The sequence below is a fragment of the Salminus brasiliensis genome, chromosome 22 (genome assembly GCF_030463535.1).
Source record: "Salminus brasiliensis chromosome 22, fSalBra1.hap2, whole genome shotgun sequence".
Taxonomy (NCBI): domain Eukaryota; kingdom Metazoa; phylum Chordata; class Actinopteri; order Characiformes; family Bryconidae; genus Salminus; species Salminus brasiliensis.
The window spans coordinates 33,248,146-33,270,401 of NC_132899.1; the positions used below are offsets into that span (position 1 = coordinate 33,248,146).

The following is a 22,256-nucleotide window of genomic DNA, read 5'->3' on the forward strand; positions in this document are numbered from 1 at the left end:
TTTTATGCAACCTGGATCTGGATGTGACCAAAAATGAAATAGGAAATGGGAAAGGAACTAAGGGCCTGACTCCTTATCCTGCAGCATGCCGGCAGGGTGGAGGAATCGTGGTTGGGGCTTAATAAGAACAGGCCTCAGTTAACAGCCAGTCATCAATATTTAGAACCTCTGATTATTATTAATAATAATATTTGCCTTATTATTAATAGTTTGAGAACTCTGAACTCAGTGTAGAGGGTTAGTAGTTATAGTGGGGGCTCCGAGAGGCCACTTTACCATCAGCAGCCGGAGCCTGAGAGAGCACAACTGGTCATGCTGTCTCGGACTGGGTAGGTTGGTAGAGTTGGGGCATCCCGGATTGGCAGTGAATTGTCAACACAGGCGCGTGCAGCCCGAACCCCCCCCACACACACACACACACACACACACACTTTACACCACTGAAATAGCAACCCGCCAAGGTCAGACTGACCGCACCTGGCTCTTAAAGGGAATGGTGGCAAGCGACACGCTGATTGGTTCATTACTGCACGTTACGCCCCAAAAAAAAACACACCCACAATTCATTAAGAGACTCGGTACATGACTTCTGAGCATTTCGAGCCGAGCAAGGCGAACTTTTCCCGTCGTTATCATAGCAAAGACACACCGACACTCCCCCTAAATCAAGCTGCCGGATTGACGGTTCGCCAGAAGATCTTCCCAGAAAAAAGCTTCCCAGAAGAGCAGCGTTGTCTACTGCAGCAGAGTCCCTGTTTACAGGCTTCCTTTCAGAAGAATGAAAAGTACATGTCCACAAACTTTTGGCCATGTTGTGTATGCACGTATTCAAAGTATGTAGGTTTCCAGCACGGCACGTCCGTACCACTAACCCTCCCGCCGGCGGTTTGGGCCGCTGTTTTTACGACGGCAGAGAGTTTTTCGAGTTTTTTGAATGTGGGAAAAGTTTATTTTCGCTTTCGCTCCAAGATTTCTCCCGAAAGACAACTTTTGACGCGCTGTTATGTGCTGGAAAACATCCCGGAATCTTGAGCCCCTGCTCTCTGTAAATAATCCAAGACAGCAAGCTGAGCGGCCTGGAGAGAGGAGCATCAGTCTGATGGTCTCCCCGAAGCTCCGAGAGGGAGAAAACACTGACTGCCTGTTCCTTTTTTCTGAGTCGAGGCTTAGAGCTGTCCAACCGTCCAAACTTCTGGTAGCAGATGCGATGGATGGATTTCTTGGAGAAAGTCCACCACCCCCGCACCACAGACCACCCCCATCCCCTTCCACCGCCCTCCTTTTAATCGCTGGAAAAGAGCCAGCGATGAGTTCACGGTGCGGTAGTAGTAACAGACAGGGTGTTACCCACAACCCCCCCCCCCCCCCCCCCCCCCCCCCCACTGCTAAACATCTGGAAACATCAACGACGTCAATTCCTTGTTGATTGAGCCACCGTCGCCGAAGCTGTTTGTCAGAAATGAGCTCGGACCGCTCTCCGGAATAGCGCCGTGCCTGTGGAATGGCACATCTGACTGTTTGGTAGTTTGGGGAAAGAGCTGTGTTTTACAGCGGTTAAATATAGTCCTCGGGTTTCCGTCTTCATTCCTCACTGCCTCGGAGATCTTGCTGTCCTGAAGGACAACAATACAGTCCCCACTACACGGCCCAAGAAAGTCGTCCCATTGCAGCACTCGTTTTTTGGTGGAATGCCGGGACATGGTACATCCCTACATGTTACGCATGTTACGCTATACTGTTTTCCCAAATGTTTGTGGACACCCACCCCTTCTCATGAAGGCATTCAGCTACTTGAAGCTGCACCCATTGCTGACTGAGACACACAGCTTGTCTAGTCCCTGCAAAGAAGCGCTGCCCTCTGCCTAATGCCAGGCCTGGGCTAGAGGAGGGGTATTTAAAGCCCCCCAGCATTGAGGAGCTGTGGAGCAGTGGAAGAACTGTCTTCTCTGGAATGATGGATGGTGGAGCTCCATCCAGTACTTTTGGGATGCATCCAACATCCTGACCTCACTAACTCTTGTAACTCTTGTTGCTGAATGCAATCAAATCCTCACAGCAGTTCTCCTCCCAAATCTAGTAGACAGCCTTCTTCCCTGGACAGTAGAGACAGTTACTCCAACAAAATCAGGATCAACTCTTTTTAACACCCTTGATTTCAGAAGAAAGAATTAATCAGCAGGTGTCTCAATACTTTTGTCCATATAAAGGGATACAGGATGGGGAGTCCAGGTCAGAATATGTGTTAGTAGGAATAGTTATGTGAGTCCTGCAGTACTGCAAGAATGAGGAGAATCTTGTGTGGACCGGGCCACATTTCTGCCACTGCTGGTAGACCAGTATGACCGTAAGCTTACATACACCTGCAGATTCAGCTGCACTGTACTGCACTCTTCTCAAAGTATGAGTCCCGAGCCTGAATTTACTACCACCTTAAACACGCAAGGTGATTCATTTCCTAACTTCTTTAACTCCTTAGGGTGTAGTATAAGGGGTTAACCTAAAAATATTTAACTTAAGAAGTTTTAGAAACTCAAACATGGAGCTTTTGTAAAAAATCACTTCTCAAAAAGTCTTCTGCTTTTGGCAAAGTTAGGACCTTTCTGTCCAGGAGATATATGAAAACAAGTACACACACACACACACATACTCTCTCACAAACAAATATCAGATGTTCAAAAATATCATGGCAGGAGAAGTACAGATGCAGGCTGGGAAATGCCTTCTGTATTTCCCATCCGGCGCTCCAGCATTCCGCAGCAATGCCACATTCAAATTTCAGCTGTTCCTCTCCAGCCGGCGCTCAAAGCCGAGGAGAACGCCGCCACGTTCCTCCCTGTCATTTCTGCGAGCGAAAAGACGACGTAGGAGCGCTGGGCTTGTTTGCACCGACTCTCAAGAGAGAGAGAGAGAGAGAGAGATTGTGGGTCCTCCCTCTCTTCCTCCCTCTCTCTCTCTCTCTCTCTCTCTCTCCCCCCTCGTCTCTGTCACTCGCTCACTCTCGCGCTCCGTGACGGCGTGTGTTTGACCAGAGGCTGTGCCTACATGGGAAGTGAGAAGGTGCAGCTGGAGCAGTGCCCAGAGGCGAGAGAAGAGCGCGAGAGCGTTTCCAGGCTTCAGTCAGAAGAGAGCAGGAGAGCAGCCCAGAACAGTGGCTGAGGGCATGGTCTCAGTCAGCCGAGAGAGAGAGAGATAGAGAGAGAGAGAGAGGTAGAGAGAGAGACATGCACATACAGAGGCACTGCCTCACTCAGCCTCCTCAGAGTCCTACTTCCCAGGGGGGCGGAACTGCCTGGCCGAGTCCCGTTGGAGACAAGAACCTCGACACTTGGTGCGAGAGTTGAGAAGACGTTGCGAATCCTGGTCCATTGCAAGCTGGATGAAATCACCCTCACCTAGCCAGAGGTTTACCTTCAGAAACCATCTTGACCAAGGGACGAGTGGAATCAGGTCAGTCTAAGGAATCAGTCCGTGGTTCTAAGACCACCTCAGCTCTGTAAGCAGTGGGATCAGAAGGACCGAGGATGGTGGATTGTCTGCCTTCTACGATAATTTCAACTCTAAGAAGTGGGATTAGGTAAGCCTGAGCTTGTCTTGATGCTCCAAAGAATCCCAGCTTGGTGGGTGGTCCAGTAACAGGTGGGCTCGGATCAGCCAGAGTCTGCCTTAGCCTAGAGAAGAACCCACCATGACCAAGTGGAACCAGATCCACAGAAGAACCCACCAGTCTTGATCCACCAACGAACCCTGCTTGATGGGTCGTCTACCTTCTCAGACCTTCTCACTGAGGTAACCGGTGGAATCAGATCAACCAGAGACTGTTTTCTCCCACAGATCAACCCGGTATGGTGGAGGTCTACCTTCAAAGCCCATCTCAGCCAAGTGGCAGGTTCAGTTAGGGTCAACGTGACATTGTCTCCTCCCACAAAAGAACCCTCCGGGATGATAGACCGGCTACCTTGGTCTGCTTCGTGAGACCGTCTCAACGCAGGCATGAGGAGGGACCGGTTCCTGCTGGCCATCACCTTGACCACTGTCCTGGCAGCTGATGTCTATTTTGTGCTGCTCCCCAGGCTGAGAACCTGGTATCACCTGTCCAGGAATGGTTGCACCTGCCAGGCAGTTAATGGCAGTGTCAGGTCTGAAGGACAAGTTGGCCACAAATGGACCCCAAGCACCAACTTCACAGAGCAGGGGTCCAAGTTGGAAAGGCTTTTTGGACACCCGCTGTTCAACATCCGTCTGCCAGAGCTGGTGCCGGACGAGAGGCTGCTGGAGGAAGAGGAGCTGATGGGGTACTATCGGAGGAAAGTGACCCGCTGGGAGAGGTGAGTGCAACTGCAGAGGATGTGATGTTCCCAAGTTCTTGCAATGTTCTGTTGGCCACAGACGGACCTTGGGACAGTCAACATACCCTGATAGCGTCCTGGTGGTGTAATATGATGTACGTTATCAGAGGAAAGCCGAAGAAGGGGGAGGTAGGCTTTCCTCCGAACACGCTAGGCTAACTAGCGATGCCTAGTCCTAATTAGGTGCTAGTCTTCACCCTCCTTGTGTTGGGGGCATTGCTAGTGATAGGGGGAGTTCACATAAACGAATTTGGATATGTATATTTTTTTTTTGTAGACATTTGTGTGCGTCCCTCAGTTTGACTTACCACCCCGTAACACAAACGTTTTTGCCTGTACGTAATGTACTGTTGCATTAAATGACCTCACAAAGGGGACGTTTTCGCGTTTTCGCATTAGACAGGGTCCGTCAAGCAAAATACAGACCTATTTATGCAAATAAGGCAATGATGTTTCAATTTGATTGGGTCAGGAACTTAACCACTTACCACCCTGTCACGTTTTATTGTAAATATGGCTCCTGTCTAAAAATAAATGATAATATTATTTGATTTTGTGCTGGAAAGTTGGGAAATGAACTTTACTTTAAATTGTGAAATACTCTAATACCACAAAGCTCTGAGATAGTTAGCATACCGTTAAAATTCCATACCATTGCAACCTTACCTTAATAAGTATAATGCCTAGCTTAGAAAGCTGTGGTACAGCACCCCTGCAAAAAAGAGGGTTAACCGCCTTGCTTAAGGTCCCAACAGTGTCAGCTTAGCAGACGTGGGTATTGACCCCACAACCCTGTGATTAATAACCCACTCTAACTGCGAGTCTTAGGCCACGTGGATTCTGTTTGAGGGTCAGGAGCGTGTGCAGGGTCACTGTGACTCGTTCGGTCATCAACAGCAGCGGAAAAATGACCCCGTCCTTTTCACCACGAGCGGAAGGAAGGGCCGGCCCTCGCTGTCTTAAGTGATGATACAGAGCTCTGAAGAGGATTCAACCCTATCTTAGCGCAAATCAGGGATATGTAAATGACCCCGGAAGTGGTTGAGAAGACCTGTCGCTTTCGTACGTGTGCACACACCACAGTAGCACGGACCGTGACTGGCATATTAGCATTTACAGTGCGTCCTCATAAGAAAACACAGGGGGCCTTTTCCATCTGCACCCTGGCTGTCAGTGTGGTTTCGTGGGAGGCTTTGATCGGTTCCCCTCTGGCTGCGATCTAAATGAGAACAGCCTGATCTGAAGCCCCCTCACAGAACGTGGAGGAATAAGACTTTTAATAAGGCTAGATCCGTCCACGAGAGAGCAAAAACAACCCTAAAACACTTACATGAGCCCACCAGCCCAGCAGGGGGCGCTAACTCTCTAACACCATAACACACCTAAATGCAACCACTGACTAACTCAGTAGCAACCACCTAACAATGGTATGGCAACTACTTGACGGCCACTAAGCAATTCCATTAGTAACCACCAGGAATACCATGGCAACCATGTAGCAATGACATAGCAACTATTTAGCAACACCATATCATCCACTAAACAACTCAAGAGCAGCCACCGAACAACACTACGGTGACAACTTAGCAACCACCTGGTATCCCAGGTGGCTACTATGGTGTTGGTAATTGTTTAAGATATATTGTTAAGTAGTTGCCATAGCATTCTTCTGTGATTGCTCTCGAGTTGTTTAGTGGATGATGCGGTGTTGCTAGTTAGTTGCTAGTTGCTAGTGTTGCCATTCAGTTCTCCCTGTGCTGATATCGGCCCGTTTTAATTGAACCCTTACTCTGCTCTAGCGTAAGAAGGCGGGGCTACACTCAGGAATGAAGTGATTGACAGACTTGACAGGCTTGGCTGTCAAGTTGTAGAGGAACTTCCATGAGCTGCACTTACCGGACAGACTGAAGCTCAATGAAGGCGGTCTGAGATACCACGTAGCAATATTATTGTACCTACTGAAGAACGCTATGGCAATTACTTAACAATATTACATAACAACACCATAGCAGCCACCTGGGATACCATAGCAACCACATGGCAACAACGTAGCAACAGCGTAGCGACCATTTGGCAAGATTAGACTAAATGGCGGACAGTTCTGGCTTCCTTCGGCGATCCTAAATGATTGGTCAGTCGTATGCAGCTGAAACCGAGTGTGGGGTGTGGTGTGCAAGCTCTCGCTGGCCTGTGGTTTGTGGCTGTGCTGAGGTCAGCTACACTGATTGCGAGGGGTAAGCATGGAAGGCAGTGGTCACCTCTTTTTAGGAGTCTGTCATCAATCAGCTCATTATTTACAGAAGCTTCGGTCTGAAAACATCAGCAGTGGTGGACCAGGCTGAACCTCGCGATAATCGACGTATTCCAGGAGGTCAGACCTTCAGAGGTCAGAACCCAGACGAGGGCATGTGCTCCTAAGAGAGCTGCACATATCAGGAAGACTAACGTCTGCAAACCAGGCTTCGTAAAGCTGTTTCCGGTCAGACCTTGAGCCGTCATGTCACAGTATCGATCCGTCCAGCTGCAAATATTTGCCGGTGGGCCTAAAAAGCTCCACCATTTAAGGTGGAATGGAAATTCCAGTAAGAAGCTGGTGAATAATAACTGTATCCCCCCCCACACACACACCACCACCCCATCCGCAGGCAGCAGAAGTTGTACATCGAGGCCGCGGCTGCGTCCAATATCTCAGTGCCTGAGCAGCCGGTGACCTTTAACCCCGATGCCAGCTGGCTGAAATTCCACTTGGGGATCAACCGCTATGCCCTGTACTCCAGAGACGACCGCAACGTCGACACGCTACTGCAGGACATGCAGAGCGCCCCCATCATCGGAGCGGGTGAGTATTTACCAGAACCAGCTACAGTAATCTAATAATCTGTTATTCTAATAAATCCAGTCATGTCTGATAGTCTAGCAGTGTCCTGCTGCAATCAAATGATCTGTAAAACCAACCATTTTCAACATCTGTTACTTTTTATAATTATTAGTTTTTATTATAGTCTAAAAATCTGTTATAGTTAGGAAATATATTGTAATCTAATTTTGTAATATTTATATATGCATTTTTATTCTGAGAATCTGTTGAATATAATAATAAAATATTCATAAGAATCTAATAGTGGTTTATTATATGAATATAATATTATAGCTCTAAAGTAACAAAATCGAATAGTGTATGAATATTATGTAATAAATGTAACAATGCTGTAGTCTAATAATATATATATTAATTATTAAAATTATAAAACTTACATTTAGTGTCTGTCTGAAGAGCTAACGTCTGATAGACACCTTCATCTTTTTCAGATTACACTCAAGATGAGAAAGCCTTAAAGGGATCATGTGACTGCTCCCAAGGTACATTTTTATATACATATAAAACTAATACTTCAGCCTGGCTAGCTCTCACTATGAGCTGTTGATGAAACTACCTCCACCATGTTTGGAGGCTGTACTTTAGCCTGGCTAGCTCTCACTGTGAGTTGTTGATGAAACTACCTCCACCATGTTTGGAAGCTGTACTTCAGCCTGGCTAGCTCTCACTGTGAGCTGTTGATGATGAAACTACCTCCACCATGTTTGGAAGCTGTACTTCAGCCTGGCTAGCTCTCACTATGAGCTGTTGATGAAACTACCTCCACCATGTTTGGAGGCTGTACTTTAGCCTGGCTAGCTCTCACTGTGAGTTGTTGATGAAACTACCTCCACCATGTTTGGAAGCTGTACTTTAGCCTGGCTAGCTCTCACTATGAGCTGTTGATGAAACTACCTCCACCATGTTTGGAGGCTGTACTTCAGCCTGGCTAGCTCTCACTGTGATCTGTTGATGATGAAACTACCTCCACCATGTTTGGAAGCTGTACTTCAGCCTGGCTAGCTCTCACTGTGAGCTGTTGATGATGAAACTACCTCCACCATGTTTGGAAGCTGTACTTCAGCCTGGCTAGCTCTCACTATGAGCTGTTGATGAAACTACCTCCACCATGTTTGGAGGCTGTACTTTAGCCTGGCTAGCTCTCACTGTGAGTTGTTGATGAAACTACCTCCACCATGTTTGGAAGCTGTACTTTAGCCTGGCTAGCTCTCACTATGAGCTGTTGATGAAACTACCTCCACCATGTTTGGAGGCTGTACTTCAGCCTGGCTAGCTCTCACTGTGATCTGTTGATGATGAAACTACCTCCACCATGTTTGGAAGCTGTACTTTAGCCTGGCTAGCTCTCACTGTGAGCTGTTGATGATGAAACTACCTCCACCATGTGAACACGAGGAGATGACCAAAGGCAACTTCTACTCGTTTGTGCCCTCTCCTCCCTGTATGGAATGCTCTGCTGGCTTTCTATAGAATGATATTATGGGATTGCAGCCTTTTATAGCAGCTTCTGGCTGAGCCACAGAAACCGTGCAGCTACAAACAACCGGCGTCTGTAAACGTCAAAGAATCCCTCTGAAGTGCAGAGAAATGTAGCCCTGGAATCATAGTGAGGGTAGTTCTGCCACCACATCACCAACACCACCGCCCCCCGTCGGCTCCCCTCCCGAAACCAAACAGGCCCTTGCAGGGACTTTTACTCCAACCTCTGTTTTCCCTTTTCTCCAAAGATTTTCCCCTCAGAATTAAAGGAATAGGAAACTCAGCTTCGTAGAAACTCACCTACTCTGATTTCTGTACAGTGGTGGTGAATTGAAACCAGGGGTTGGCTGGTCGCCATGACTACAACACAGATACAGCCCATAATTTATTTACTATCTGAACCCACCAGTGAAGCTACACGAGTCTTCTGAGGTTTATATGGAATGATGATGATGATGATGATGATAAAGGTAAAACAGTGGAGAATCTCAACTAATCCAGTTTTCTGTAGGGACTACTTCTTTGCCCTGCAGCACGTATCCCTCCACCCTTTTAATGATCTGATTTTAAAAGCAGGTTCTAGAGCCGAACTCTTCTCAGAACTCTGGTAGAACCGTGTCTCAGGCATCAGGCAGCGTCTTCATCACCATTAGGAGCTTTTATTAGAGCTCTGCTTCTGCTCACCAGCGCTGTATCACTTTGTTTACATCGCAGCATTTTAATTATGCAGCAAAGTTTGAGAAGTTGGTGGAGTTCTCCTTTAATTGGTCCTGGTATTTGTTTAGCCTCCTACGTTTAGAGCTCTTCCAGGCTTTGTTGTTCTACTTTGCTTGATTGCAATCAGCTTTCGCGCTGATTCATGAGTCACCTGTTTCCTGGATCCTGATGGCGGCTGTGCGCTGTTTAGGCCGCTGAGTCTCGGAGAGGCTAAAAAAAGGCTCTCGCTGTGGTTTGGGGTTGGAGGCAGCTTTCCATGGAATGCCACAACCTCAAGGAAAATGGACGAGCAGCAACGGAGCGCAAGGCTCACCGAGCACCGGCCTCAAAAACACTGTATGTAATTAAGCCATCAGTGCCAGGAGTCTCGCACACTCGCTCACTCGTGCACTCGTTCCCTCGTTCACTCGCTCACTCCAAAACCCTTGAAGATACGCAGCTATACGTCCAGCATTTCTTCTGGGAATCTGGGTATCTACCAAGAGCTTGCCCCCAGCCTCTACTCTAAACATCCCTGTGAGCATTTGATTGCACTCAGTCATTTGTAATACAAATCTGTGTCCCCCTCCTCAGTGGTCAAGCCCAGTGGGCATCACCTGAAGCTGGCGCTGAAGCTGCAGGACTTTGGGAAAGCTATGTTCAAACCTATGAGGTGAGGCTAACTGTAAGGGCGTAGAGTGTAACCAGTGGACGTACAGTGTGTGACGGGTCAGAGCACGCTGTAAATGACCGTGTCCGTTTGTTGTTTAGACAGGAGCGACACGAGGAGACACCTGAGGACTTCTTCTATTTCGTCGATTTTCAGAGACACAACGCAGAGATTGCCTCCTTCCACCTGGACAGGTAATTCCTCACTTTCCATCAGGACACCCCCAACCCCCAACAGCGAGGTTATACAGCTAGGTTATACAGCGAGGTTATACAGCGAGGTTATATAGTGAGGTTATACAGCAAGGTTATACAGCAAGGTTATACAGCAAGGTTATACAGCGAGGTTATATAGTGAGGTTATACAGTGAGGTTATACAGCGAGGTTATATAGTGAGGTTATACCGCAAGGTTATACAATAAGGGTATACAGCCAGGTTATACAGCGAGGGTATATAGTGAGGTTATACCGCAAGGTTATACAGCAAGGTTATACAGCAAGGTTATACAGCGAGGTTATATAGTGAGGTTATACAGCGAGGTTATATAGTGAGGTTATACCGCAAGGTTATACAATAAGGGTATACAGCCAGGTTATACAGCGAGGGTATATAGTGAGGTTATACCGCAAGGTTATACAGCAAGGTTATATAGTGAGGTTATACAGCCAGGTTATACCGCAAGGTTATACAGCCAGGTTATACAGCCAGGTTATACCGCGAGGTTATACAATGAGGTTATACAGCCAGGTTATACAGCCAGGTTATACAGCGAGGTTATACAGCCAGGTTATACCGCGAGGTTATACAGTGAGGTTATACAGTGAGGTTATACAGCGAGGTTATACAGCGAGGTTATATAGTGAGGTTATACAGCGAGGTTATACAGCGAGGTTATACAGCGAGGTTATACAGTGAGGTTATACAGCGAGGTTATATAGTGAGGTTATACAGCGAGGTTATATAGTGAGGTTATACCGCAAGGTTATACAATAAGGGTATACAGCCAGGTTATACCACGAGGTTATACCGCGAGGTTATACAGGGAGGTTATACCGCGAGGTTATACAGCCAGGTTATACAGCCAGGTTATGCTCAGGAATGATTGGGTTCTCCTGGGAAGTACGTGTGGCGTTCCTGGAAGCGCAGTGCTAATCTGCTCAGCGGTTTCCACCCGGGGCAGCCGTCAGCAGCTAAAGGCCTAATTGGCAGCCTGTTGTTGTGAGTTGGGCCGTCAGACGTTGGCGAGTGTCGCCGAGTGTCTCTGAAATAAGCAGTTATTGAGAAAGAGCCTCCCCTGTAATGAGTGTTTTCCCTCCCGCTGTGTAGTCTACGCTGCAGATCCTCCTAAAGGTGAGCGATAAAGTTAGAACCCAGGCCGCCCACACACACCGCGGATCAGACGCCCGGCGCTCTGCGGGCCGAGACCACTCAGCTGTTTGCACAACATCTTAAACGTGTCGAGACAAAGAGCTTCATTCTGAAATGCAGCGCTGCTGAAGTCTGATCGGCAGCAGGCTGGTGTGTCAGGGCTGCATTGTAATGAGGCAGTCTCAACAGGCCGGGCGAGATTAGACTTGAGACAGAGCTTTCATTATGAAAGTGAGTAATTATGAAGGGGGATGGAGACGAGGAGGGGGGCGGGGGGGTCTCTATCTCTCCACCAGTCAGCTTTAAAGTGAAGCCTCGAGGAGTTACAGTTACAGGATGTGGGCCATAATGTAATATATTGATTCTATATTAAAGCTATGACATAAAGTCAAGCTCACCAAATGATATATACTGAGGACTGAGGAGATAAGATATTTAGGCCATAAATAAAATATTGTATACATACCGCCCAATATATTGAGACAAACTAGAAAAAAATAGCATTGCGATACATATTTTCTTTTCTGCTATATATTATTATATATTGCGATATTAAAAAATACAGGAATTCTCACCAGATTTCACCAGAAGTCAATAATCCAACATGTCATGGTAATAATAATGCAAGATTGGAATAAATTTAATTATATTTAGCAGATAAAACTGCTAAATATCATTTATTTATAAAAAATGAGAATTAGATATAACACGTCTAGCATGACGTGCTATATCTAATATAAGATACAAGACAATAATATATACCTTTACTGAATTTGCACGCCCTCCTGCAGTGGGACCAGTGAGACCATTTATTAATGCTATATTTAGGCCACATGGTAATATTTTAATATATATTGCAGCCATGGCACAATATTTTGTTGTCATCAGATAATTTTTTTTAACATTGTGAGATAAGAAATAAAACATATTCATTAAATGAATAAATTAATATATTTCTGCCACAATTTAATCTATTGTGAGCATGTATTACTAATTTGGGGGCACAAGATAATAAATTGAGGCCACAAATTATTAAATTGAAGCCACATTTAAATATATGTTGTGGCCACATATTAACAATTTGAGGGCACAAGATAATATATTGAGGCCATACATTATTAAATTGAGGCCAAAAATTAATATATTGTAACCACATCTTAATAATTAAAGGGCACAAAATAATACATTGAAGCCGCATTTGAATATATTGTGACCACATAATAATAATTTGAGGGCACAAGATAATATACTGAGGCCACAAGAAAATATATTGAAGACACAATTATCTATATTGTGACCACCTATTAATAATTGGAGGGCACAAAATAATACATTGAAGCCGCATTTGAATATATTGTGACCACATATTAATAATTTGAGGGCACAAGATAAAATACTGAGGCCACAAGAAAATATATTGAAGACACAATTATCTATATTGTGACCACCTATTAATAATTGGAGGGCACAAAATAATACATTGAAGCCGCATTTGAATATATTGTGACCACATAATAATAATTTGAGGGCACAAGATAATATACTGAGGTCACAAGAAAATATATTGAAGCCACAAGAAAATATATTGTGACCACATATTAATAATTTGAGGGCACAAGATAATATACTGAGGTCACAAGAAAATATATTGAAGCCACAAGAAAATATATTGTGACCACATATTAATAATTTGAGGGCACAAGATAATATACTGAGGTCACAAGAAAATATATTGAAGCCACAAGAAAATATATTGTGACCACATATTAATAATTTGAGGGCACAAGATAAAATACTGAGGCCACAAGAAAATATATTGAAGACACAATTATCTATATTGTGACCACCTATTAATAATTGGAGGGCACAAAATAATACATTGAAGCCGCATTTGAATATATTGTGACCACATAATAATAATTTGAGGGCACAAGATAATATACTGAGGTCACAAGAAAATATATTGAAGCCACAAGAAAATATATTGTGACCACATATTAATAATTTGAGGGCACAAGATAATATACTAAGGCCACAAGAAAATATATTGAAGCCACAAGAAAATATATTGTGACCACATATTAATAATTTGAGGGCACAAGATAATATACTGAGGCCACAAGAAAATATATTGAAGCCACAAGAAAATATATTGTGACCACGTTTTAATAAGTTGAGGGCACAAGAAACATATTAAAGTATTGAGCTGGAAAATTGATTTATTGAAAACATAAATGAATAAATAGAGGTCACAATATAAGATATTAATTTGTAATTCATTTTAATATATTAATGAAAACTGTGAAAACCTTAACTTGTGGCCACATCTTATTACCTTGGAGCTCCTTACAGAGGTTTTCTCTTGAATTTGTTATTTTAATTTATTATTTATATGATTGTTGTGTGAAAGATGACAATGGAGCTTTTATTAGGTTATTAATATAATATAGGTTATTAAATTACATCATCACTCACTCAGCGCTAGCTAACGTAATAAGACAAGAGCTTAGCTTAGCTTAGCTTAGCTTAGCTGATGGCGTCTCTGTAGCAGTGTTCTCACCCTGCTGATTTCCACGGTTCTGGGTAGTTTCTCAGTCATGTTTATAGTCTAGTGGGCAGATTATTGATTATTATTAATTATTAGTGTTAATTAACAGCACCTGAACGAGCTGCTTACAACAGAGTCGGCTGGCTAGCTATCTTAGCTAGGTAGCTGCTGTTAGCTGGAGCTAATTAGCTAACTAGCGGATTCCTGTCAGCAGCTCCTGACAGGAATCGGTGAGCTAACGTCCATAAAATGTTTTCCATCCGATGTTTTATTACTAAATGTTAATAGAATCGTTGCTTGACATAAATTACACATCGAAATAAAGTAAAAAAAAAATTATAATAAACTAGCTAGCTATATTTTTGCTGAGCTGCTGATGTGGGGCTGAGAGTTAGCCTCGGAGCTAGCTAGCGCGAAAAGGTTGTATCCACTGTCTGACCGCAGGCTCACTGGTGGTGGTTGGAAGCCCATTTTATGATATTTATGGAAATTGTGGAGCGAAATATTCAGTCATTTTGAACAGACAGTGATCTTATCTGCGTAATAATTGTAGCTAATTTAGCTAACTTAGCACTAGCTGGCTACCTAGCTAACATTCTGCCTTCACTGTTTTTATTTATAGTTAGCTATGCATGTTAGTTTTAATGTAGCTAGTGTTTAGCATGAATTTACAAAAAAATAATAAGTCTTAAGATTAATAATAACTTCAGAATGAGATTATAGCGAATGTAGCTGCGTATGACAACATGTACAGGGTTCGGACCAGGTTTGAGCACCACAGCATTAGATAGAGAAGGTCTTGGACCACTTGGGCCCCGTCTATCTTTTATTATTTTTATTATTATTATTATTATTATTTCCCAATCTTTTTTTCCCTAAGTTCAGTCATTTCTAGTCCCGCTGTTCGCTAGTACTCCTCCTATCGCGCCTATCGCTATCACTGACGGATGGCTGGGGCATCAGTGTCTTATGTGTTGGCGCCTTCGCCTAAATAAAGATCGCCGTGTTTCTCGTTGTGCTCAGGGTGCTGGATTTCCGCAGAGTTCCTCCTGTGGTCGGCAGATTCGTCAATGTGACGGGAGAGATCTTATACACCACTCACAGCGATGATCTCCGCAGCGTCTTCTTCACCTCGCCAGGCAAGCTCTCACACTCACACTCGTGTTGAACTCGTGCGTACTGCTGTACACAGCTCTGGTTATGAAAGCGCCACAGCAATTTAGTCAGCTGATAGGACATTAAAGTGGAAATCCACCAATATCTCAAAATTCCTCCCATAACTCAGGCTGTGAGAAGAGTTTATTCAGAGTCGGGTTCGGTGGGAAACTGAGCCTCTCTGTAGACAAGCTTTTATTAGAGCTTCAGACGGCTGGTTTCTGACGGAGTAAGGTTCTCTAGAACGGAGCGTTTCACACCAAACCCCACTCTGAATGACTCTGAATGACTGGAACACCTTGTTGGTCCTACATGTAGTGGCCATTTTATCAGAAACATGTACCGTATAGGTGTACTGCTACAGACTCTTGTGGTGGTACCTTGATACAGAAGATAAAGGGGTGCTGATAACCTGTGCAGCAACAGATTGGTGTTTCTCATAAAATGGCCAGTGAGAATAGGTTAAAGGTATATATTTTTGACATTTCTTTATCATTATAAACTCTGTTTATATATTTTATATAAAATATTATTGTATATATGTGCCTTTCTCTTGTTGTTCAGCAAACAACACATGCTTCTTTGCCAAGTGTCTGTACGTCTGTAAGACGGAGTACGCAGTGTGTGGCCACCCAGACCTGCTGGAGGGATCCATGTCTGCTTACCTGCCCGGCCTGAGCATCGCTCCTCGTATCTCCATCCCCAACCCCTGGATCCGCTCCTACACCTTCACCGGGAGAGAGGAGTAAGCCTGAAATACACAAGGAATTAAAGCACTGCTTTGGCTAAATTACAATTTCCGCAGTTCTACCATAGATGTAGTCGATCAGCCAGCTAACGTTTGTCGTCTGAATTTTGCCTCTTAAATTTTAAACTGGAGCTACGAGGCTAATGTAGCTAACAAACACTACAACAGTCACCCAGATCAGACAGAGTGGACAGATCCAAAAAGAGGTTTTCAGATCGAATTGATTGTTTGATTTTCTCACGGGTGTCGAACAGGGCTCCACAGCTCTCCAGGGACGAGCATTAACCCTCGTGGAACTCTCAGGAGACCTTGCTGATTGGCTTTTGAGTTAAATCAGGTGTGATTAATTAGGAGGAACACTATCCTCTGCAGACCTGTGGCCTGGAAGGAACCCAGTTTGACACCCATTTCTGGGTGCATTACTGGTAAATATTTAGACCAGAGAAATCTGCGATAGACCCCATCGCTAAGATCTGTTCTTTCTTTGATGAAGGTGGGAGGTGAATCCATCGTACTGCGACACGATTAAGAGGCTCTACCCTTACAGCTCTGGAAACAGACTGCTCAACATCATCGACATGACCATCTTTGACTTCCTCACAGGTACTGTGGCTCAGTCTTCTCACGGCTGACTCACTGCAGCCAGTACTGTGCTCTCCAAGTCTCATAAAAGTGTCCAGTTCCAGAAATTCCTGATATTTCATGCCTTCCCTGCTATTCCTTCAGTACATTTTACCGAGACTCCAGCCGACACTTTCATACATACCACAAATGATCCATTTACTGTGACAGCAGCGAGTCTGCTGGCTTGGAAGCAGATACTGCTGAGGGTTCATTGCATTCATATCCAGGGAATAACGTCACACGCGAGTTGGGGCATTACGATAATCGTACACTATTTCAAAACATTTCCAAAAAACATTAAGCTAAGGACAACTGGTTTGACGATAGTTTCCAGGTGTTTTACAGCGAATCTAACCACAAAACCTCCCACTTTTTACGTTTTGGGTTTGCACTGTTAGCAATACCAGTGAATAACAACGCACTATACGGTATTTCACACGTCCAACCATCATGGAAACCCGTCCACAGACAGACGTTGGACAGTATTGAGTGCACAACTGATTTGATGATTCACCGAAAGACCGAAGTGCGGTGCAGCCAGCTTGGATTTTGAACTCATGGTTGGTGAGGCTCTCCCCACTTTCCGAGTAGGAAATTGGACTTGTGGGGACGTTCCAGTTGAAATTTGGTTCCATTCTTACTTGGATCCAAATTCCGATTTCAAATGAAACGTAGCAACAGGTCACAGTTTGGGGGACAAAGTCGCAACATTGTTCCTTTTATCGTTCCTGAAACCAGGAGCAGTTCAAACCAACATTAGACCCCTTTCACACGTCACATCTTCTCCAGGCTCATTCAGGAAATCACAGAACCCTCTCACCTCTTTCTGTTGTAGGGAACATGGACCGACACCACTACGAAATCTTCACCAAGTTTGGGGACGATGGCTTTCTGCTTCACCTGGACAACGCCAGAGGGTTTGTGCTCTTAGCCAGCCACGTTTACAGATGTGTGTGATTTGTACAGCCGGTCAGTTTGCATAGATAAGCTAATGTGTGTGTGTATGTGTGTGTGTGTGTGTATGTGTGTGTGTGTGTGTGTGTGTCACAGGTTCGGACGGCATTCTCATGATGAGATGTCCATTCTGGCACCCCTGACTCAGTGCTGCATGTAAGTGTCCCCTCACCAACACTGACGTGTCCACACAGCCCACCTTTTTAGGCAGGCAGGCATTTAGAGATACTTCTAAGAATAAGTATTTAGTTTATTTAAGTATTATAAACAAATATATATAAACAAAATATAACAAACAAAAAATAAATAAATACACTTTAAGTATTAAAGTTTATAACTTAGATTATTAATATTTTATATAAGCGTCCCCCACATTTCCGAGCAGTTCATCTGAAAGCAGAGTGGGCGTAAACTCTACACAGTCAATACACAGTCTGGTAACTGAACTCTATTAGTTCAGTTCAGTTCTATGCCGTTTGAAGCAGGCCAGCTTTTCCACCAAGACACATGGAAAGATCTGCGTCCAAATACTTATGACCAGTGAAAAGAGGCTACTGTGTCAAACACTGTGCATTTCTTTTACACCACAAAGTAGAGCAGCAAATATCAACTATCAAACTCCGAAGCTGTACTTTAGCCTGGCTAGCTCTCACTGTGAGCTGTTGGTGAAACTACCTCCACCATGTTTGAAGGCTGTACTGTAGCCTGGCTAGCTCTCACTGTGAGCTGTTGATTAGGAAACTACCTCCACCATGTTTGAAGGCTATACTTTAGCCTGGCTAGCTCTCACTGTGAGCTGTTGATGAGGAAACTACCTTCACCATGTTTGAAGGCTGTACTTTACCTGGCTAGCTCTCACTGTGAACTGTTGATGAGGAAACTACCTCCACCATGTTTGAAGGCTGTACTTCAGCCTGACTAGCTCTCACTGTGAGCTGTTGATGAGGAAACTACCTCCACCATGTTTGAAGGCTGTACTTCAGCCTGGCTAGCTCTCACTGTGAGCTGTTGATGAGGAAACTACCTCCACCATGTTTGAAGGCTGTACTTCAGCCTGACTAGCTCTCACTGTGAGCTGTTGATGAGGAAACTACCTCCACCATGTTTGAAGGCTGTACTTTAGCCTGACTAGCTCTCACTGTTAATGCTCATGTTAATGTGCTGTTAGCAACATTAGCATCACTGCTTAAATAACTTGGCCTCTTCTGCAGCATCAAGCGCTCCACCCTGCTGCGTCTCCGGCTGCTGGCTCGGCCCGAGTACCGGCTGAGCGACGTGATGAGGGAGTCTTTGGGCCGGGACACTCTCAGGCCCATCCTGACGGAGCCCCACCTGCAGGCGCTGGACCGGCGGCTAGATCGAGTGCTGAGGGCGGTGGGCCGGTGCTTGAAGAAGCTGGGGGAGGCACGAGTGGTGGTCACGGACTTTGTGGCGTCCGGCGGCGAGACGGAAAGAGGGCGGAAAGACCGGAGAGGGGAAGGAGAGGACGGATGGAGATGAGGGATGGACAGTGGGTCCTCAGAACCGAGCGAGACTTTTCTTACTGTTGTTCTTGATGCTTTGCCTGTGGAGGGGATGTAGCGGCCCACCTGACCTGGTAGACTGGTAGCTTTGCTCCTGGTGGACCGGAGAGCTTCCAAACCGGATGCTTTTGCGGTCAGGGAAGTGGAATATTTAAATATTGACAGATGTTCAGTGACGGTTCTGAGAGAGATGGTGCTGAAGAAGGACCTGAATTAGCTTTCATCAGCCGGAGTGATCCTCATTTTCCGCCCCTTTTGAACACTCATTAGCGACAACCAAGGGCTAATGATGCTTCACACAAACAAGATGCGTAAGCATGTTTCAGCAAGAGCGCGAGAGAGGCTCGGGGAGGGGGAGAGAGCTGTTAAGAGCTTGATTTCTCCACAGGAAAGTGCACGCCATTAAAACGTCGAATGCAGATAGACTTTATGGCTTTCTTTCCAGACGGAGAGCGAGCCGGATAATCCTTGGCCGTCTCCTCTAGACGCAGCTTGTGGGCTTTCAAGTGGAATCTCGAAAAGCCAGCACAAAAAAAATCATCCGAGGTGTCTAGAGGCGAAGCTCTGTTCCAGCTTGCGGTGCTCGGTTTCTTGCAACACGAGTGTTGATGGAAGGTGGTTTCGGAGCAGGCTAGAACATGTTACTCATTACTGCGTGCCTGTCTTTCTCCGACGCTGCCATAAACGGCCTGTTTTTGTTCTTAAAACCTGTGAAATTGCAACGCTGAGCAGCGTAGGACATGTAAATGAACCGCAGTCAAGTCAGGCTCGGTTTTACTGGGTACGCTCTAAAAGGCGTAGCCTGGTTAAAAAAGGGGAAGTCCACTGATTTCTCAAAATTTCAGAATATGACTGAGCTGTGAACTCTGTCCTCCAGAGTCCAGAGGGTTCGGTGTGAAACTGAGCTTCACTGTAGAGAAACTTACCCACTGATTTCTTTTTACAGTGGTGGTGAAAGGAACCAGGCGCTGGCCGGTCGCCATGACAACAACAACACAGATACAGCCCATATTTTATTTGCTATCCGAACCCACCAGTGAAGCTACACAAGCCTTCAAAACAAGAGTTTTATATGGAATGATGATGATGATGATGATGATGATGATAAAGGTAAAATAGTGGAGAATCTCAACTAATACAGTTTCTTTAGGGACTACTTTTTTGCCCTGCAGCATGTATCCCTCCACCATTTTAATGATATTCGATTTTAAAGACAGGTTCCCTTCACCACCACTGTAGAACTCTATCTAGAACCAAGCGTTTCACACCAACAAACCCACCAGGGGTCCCTCCAGGGGTCTATGATGTAAAACCAAAGGGGTCCGCTTGTTCCATGTGGTTGCTTTTGTGTTACCGAAGCAGTTCCTATCCTTCCTGACCCAGGTTGTTTCTATGGGGTTGCTAGGTGGTTGATATGGTATCCCTAGTGGTTTCTAGGGGTTTTGCAGTACCTGATCACACAGCAAGGGGTTCCTACCTGTAGAGGGTTTTGACCTGATTGCTGAGCAGAATTACAGGACACTCAACGACAGCCACCACATTTCCCACAATGCCCCAGCGCCTTTCCAAAAGCACTTTCGGTCAGAGTCAGTGTATTTGGGATTTATGGGAGTTATGGATATTAGTAAATATTAGTAAATATTTAAAATGCTAGCTCATAGCCGTGTGTTTTGGTTATAGACCCTCGGAGCCGTATAACCTTCCATAAGCTGAAGCAAAGGCCTTAATTACGCTAGCAAAGGGGCTAGCCTACTAGCGTAGGCTGCATTTAGCCAAAGCCGTATGTTGAGCTCAACGAGATTGCGCTCCTCCAGGTTGGACAATCAGACGGATCAGACAGACATAAAAAAATAACATATACATGGATTAGAATAGAATAGATACGCTTATATAAACAAAACGATTGCACATACTAAGATTATTGCACGTTGTTTACAGAGGTACCAGGATTGAGGGCATTTCCAGGAATAGCTGCATTGTGAAGACAGAGTTCCAATAAATAATAGGTGAGTTGAGCCAGTTTGTGTGTGTTTGTTGTGAAGACTGATGGGCTGTACATGCTAGCTGGGAAAAGGGGCATTTAAAAATTAAAAAGTGTCCGATCACTTTCCCACGTTCTTCCTTTAATTTGTGGGAAGTAGAATGATGTATTTCCCTAATTTGTCCCGTATTGAACTGATCAAACATTTAGAAACGATGACTCCATATAAACCCATTCATTTTGGACTCCCTCGGGAGCGCCCTCTTGTGTCTGACAACGCCGGAAGACATTCTCAAGCGGTAATTCTCCTCTTGGCAAGATCTCCTGTACAGCCATGCCCCTCTAAATTCTGTACCTCAGTACAACAAGTAGTCTAGAACCCCCCTGCCTCTCCTCAGAGACTGCGGAGGCGTGGGGAGGAGCTGGAGGAGCAGAACGAGTGGAGGCCGGAAGACGTGATGCAGCTCATCCGGGCCCGTATCCATCATCGCTGTTTCCCAACCTCTCTTCAGCCCTCAGCAATAAACAGTCTGTTACTGCACCTTTAAGACTGGTCAGACGCATACATACATACACTATATGGACAAAAGTATTGGGACACCTCATTCTGCGTTTCTTCAGAAATCAAGAATGAAAAATAATGTTTATCCTGCTTCTGCTTTTGTTGGAGTGATGTTGGACGATGATGATCAACACCCCACCTCATCATCCCCTCCTATCCTAAAAGTACTGGATGGAGCTCCACCACCATCATTCCAGAGATCACAGTTCCTTCATTGCTTCCACTGCTCCACATGCTGGGGGGCGCTATACCCCTCTAGCCCACGCCTGGCATTAGGCAGCATGGGTCATGTTTATTTATCTGCTTCAGAGAGTCCTATTCTATTGGCTGTGCTTCTCGACAGGGACTAAACAAGCGTAAGGCTTACTGCTGTGCTCAGTTTAAGGCTGCCCCCTTGTGGTACACACATGTCATAAGCCACTGAGGATAGCTGGACGAGCCTGGTTTTACTGAAGGCATCTCAGCACAAAGATTGAAAGTCATTTTTACCAGTGATGGAAAATTACCACCGGAGAACATCTTCGAAGTTTATCAGATTACAGTTCAGTGATCAGTTGTGACTGGGACATTTTTTATAATGAATAGTTTTATAATGTGTAGATGAAAATACTAATTCTAAAGAATCATACATGTAATTTTAATGTACATTTCAGTGCTATATGAGTAATAGTTTACTATAATTAAAGAAAGGAGTTTGTTGTAATAAATTGGTTTTTCAATCAA

The 22,256-nt window shown here is 44.9% G+C and overlaps 1 protein-coding gene across 1 annotated transcript; it reads left to right on the top strand.

Moving 5' to 3' along the window:
- The first annotated feature begins 2,980 nt into the window (after nucleotides 1-2,980).
- On the top strand, nucleotides 2,981-22,217 carry fam20a (FAM20A golgi associated secretory pathway pseudokinase). Its single transcript, XM_072667749.1, has 11 exons — nucleotides 2,981-4,325; nucleotides 6,992-7,185; nucleotides 7,656-7,706; nucleotides 9,994-10,072; nucleotides 10,171-10,263; nucleotides 15,010-15,125; nucleotides 15,706-15,886; nucleotides 16,383-16,492; nucleotides 17,349-17,430; nucleotides 17,564-17,623; nucleotides 18,679-22,217. Exons 1-11 carry the CDS (start codon nucleotides 3,991-3,993, stop codon nucleotides 18,965-18,967), a joined length of 1,590 nt encoding a protein of 529 aa, XP_072523850.1. The 5' UTR covers nucleotides 2,981-3,990; the 3' UTR covers nucleotides 18,968-22,217.
- The last annotated feature ends 39 nt before the right edge of the window (nucleotides 22,218-22,256 follow it).

What these genes read in the sequence shown, in the direction of transcription:
- fam20a (XM_072667749.1), top strand. Translation starts at nt 3,991, where the DNA reads ATGAGGAGGGACCGGTTCCTGCTGGCCATCACCTTGACCACTGTCCTG. An exon ending in GCTATGTTCAAACCTATGAG is followed by an intron (nt 10,073 to 10,170) that starts GTGAGGCTAACT and finishes TTTGTTGTTTAG; the next exon opens with ACAGGAGCGACACGAGGAGA. An exon ending in ACCTTCACCGGGAGAGAGGA is followed by an intron (nt 15,887 to 16,382) that starts GTAAGCCTGAAA and finishes TCTTTGATGAAG; the next exon opens with GTGGGAGGTGAATCCATCGT.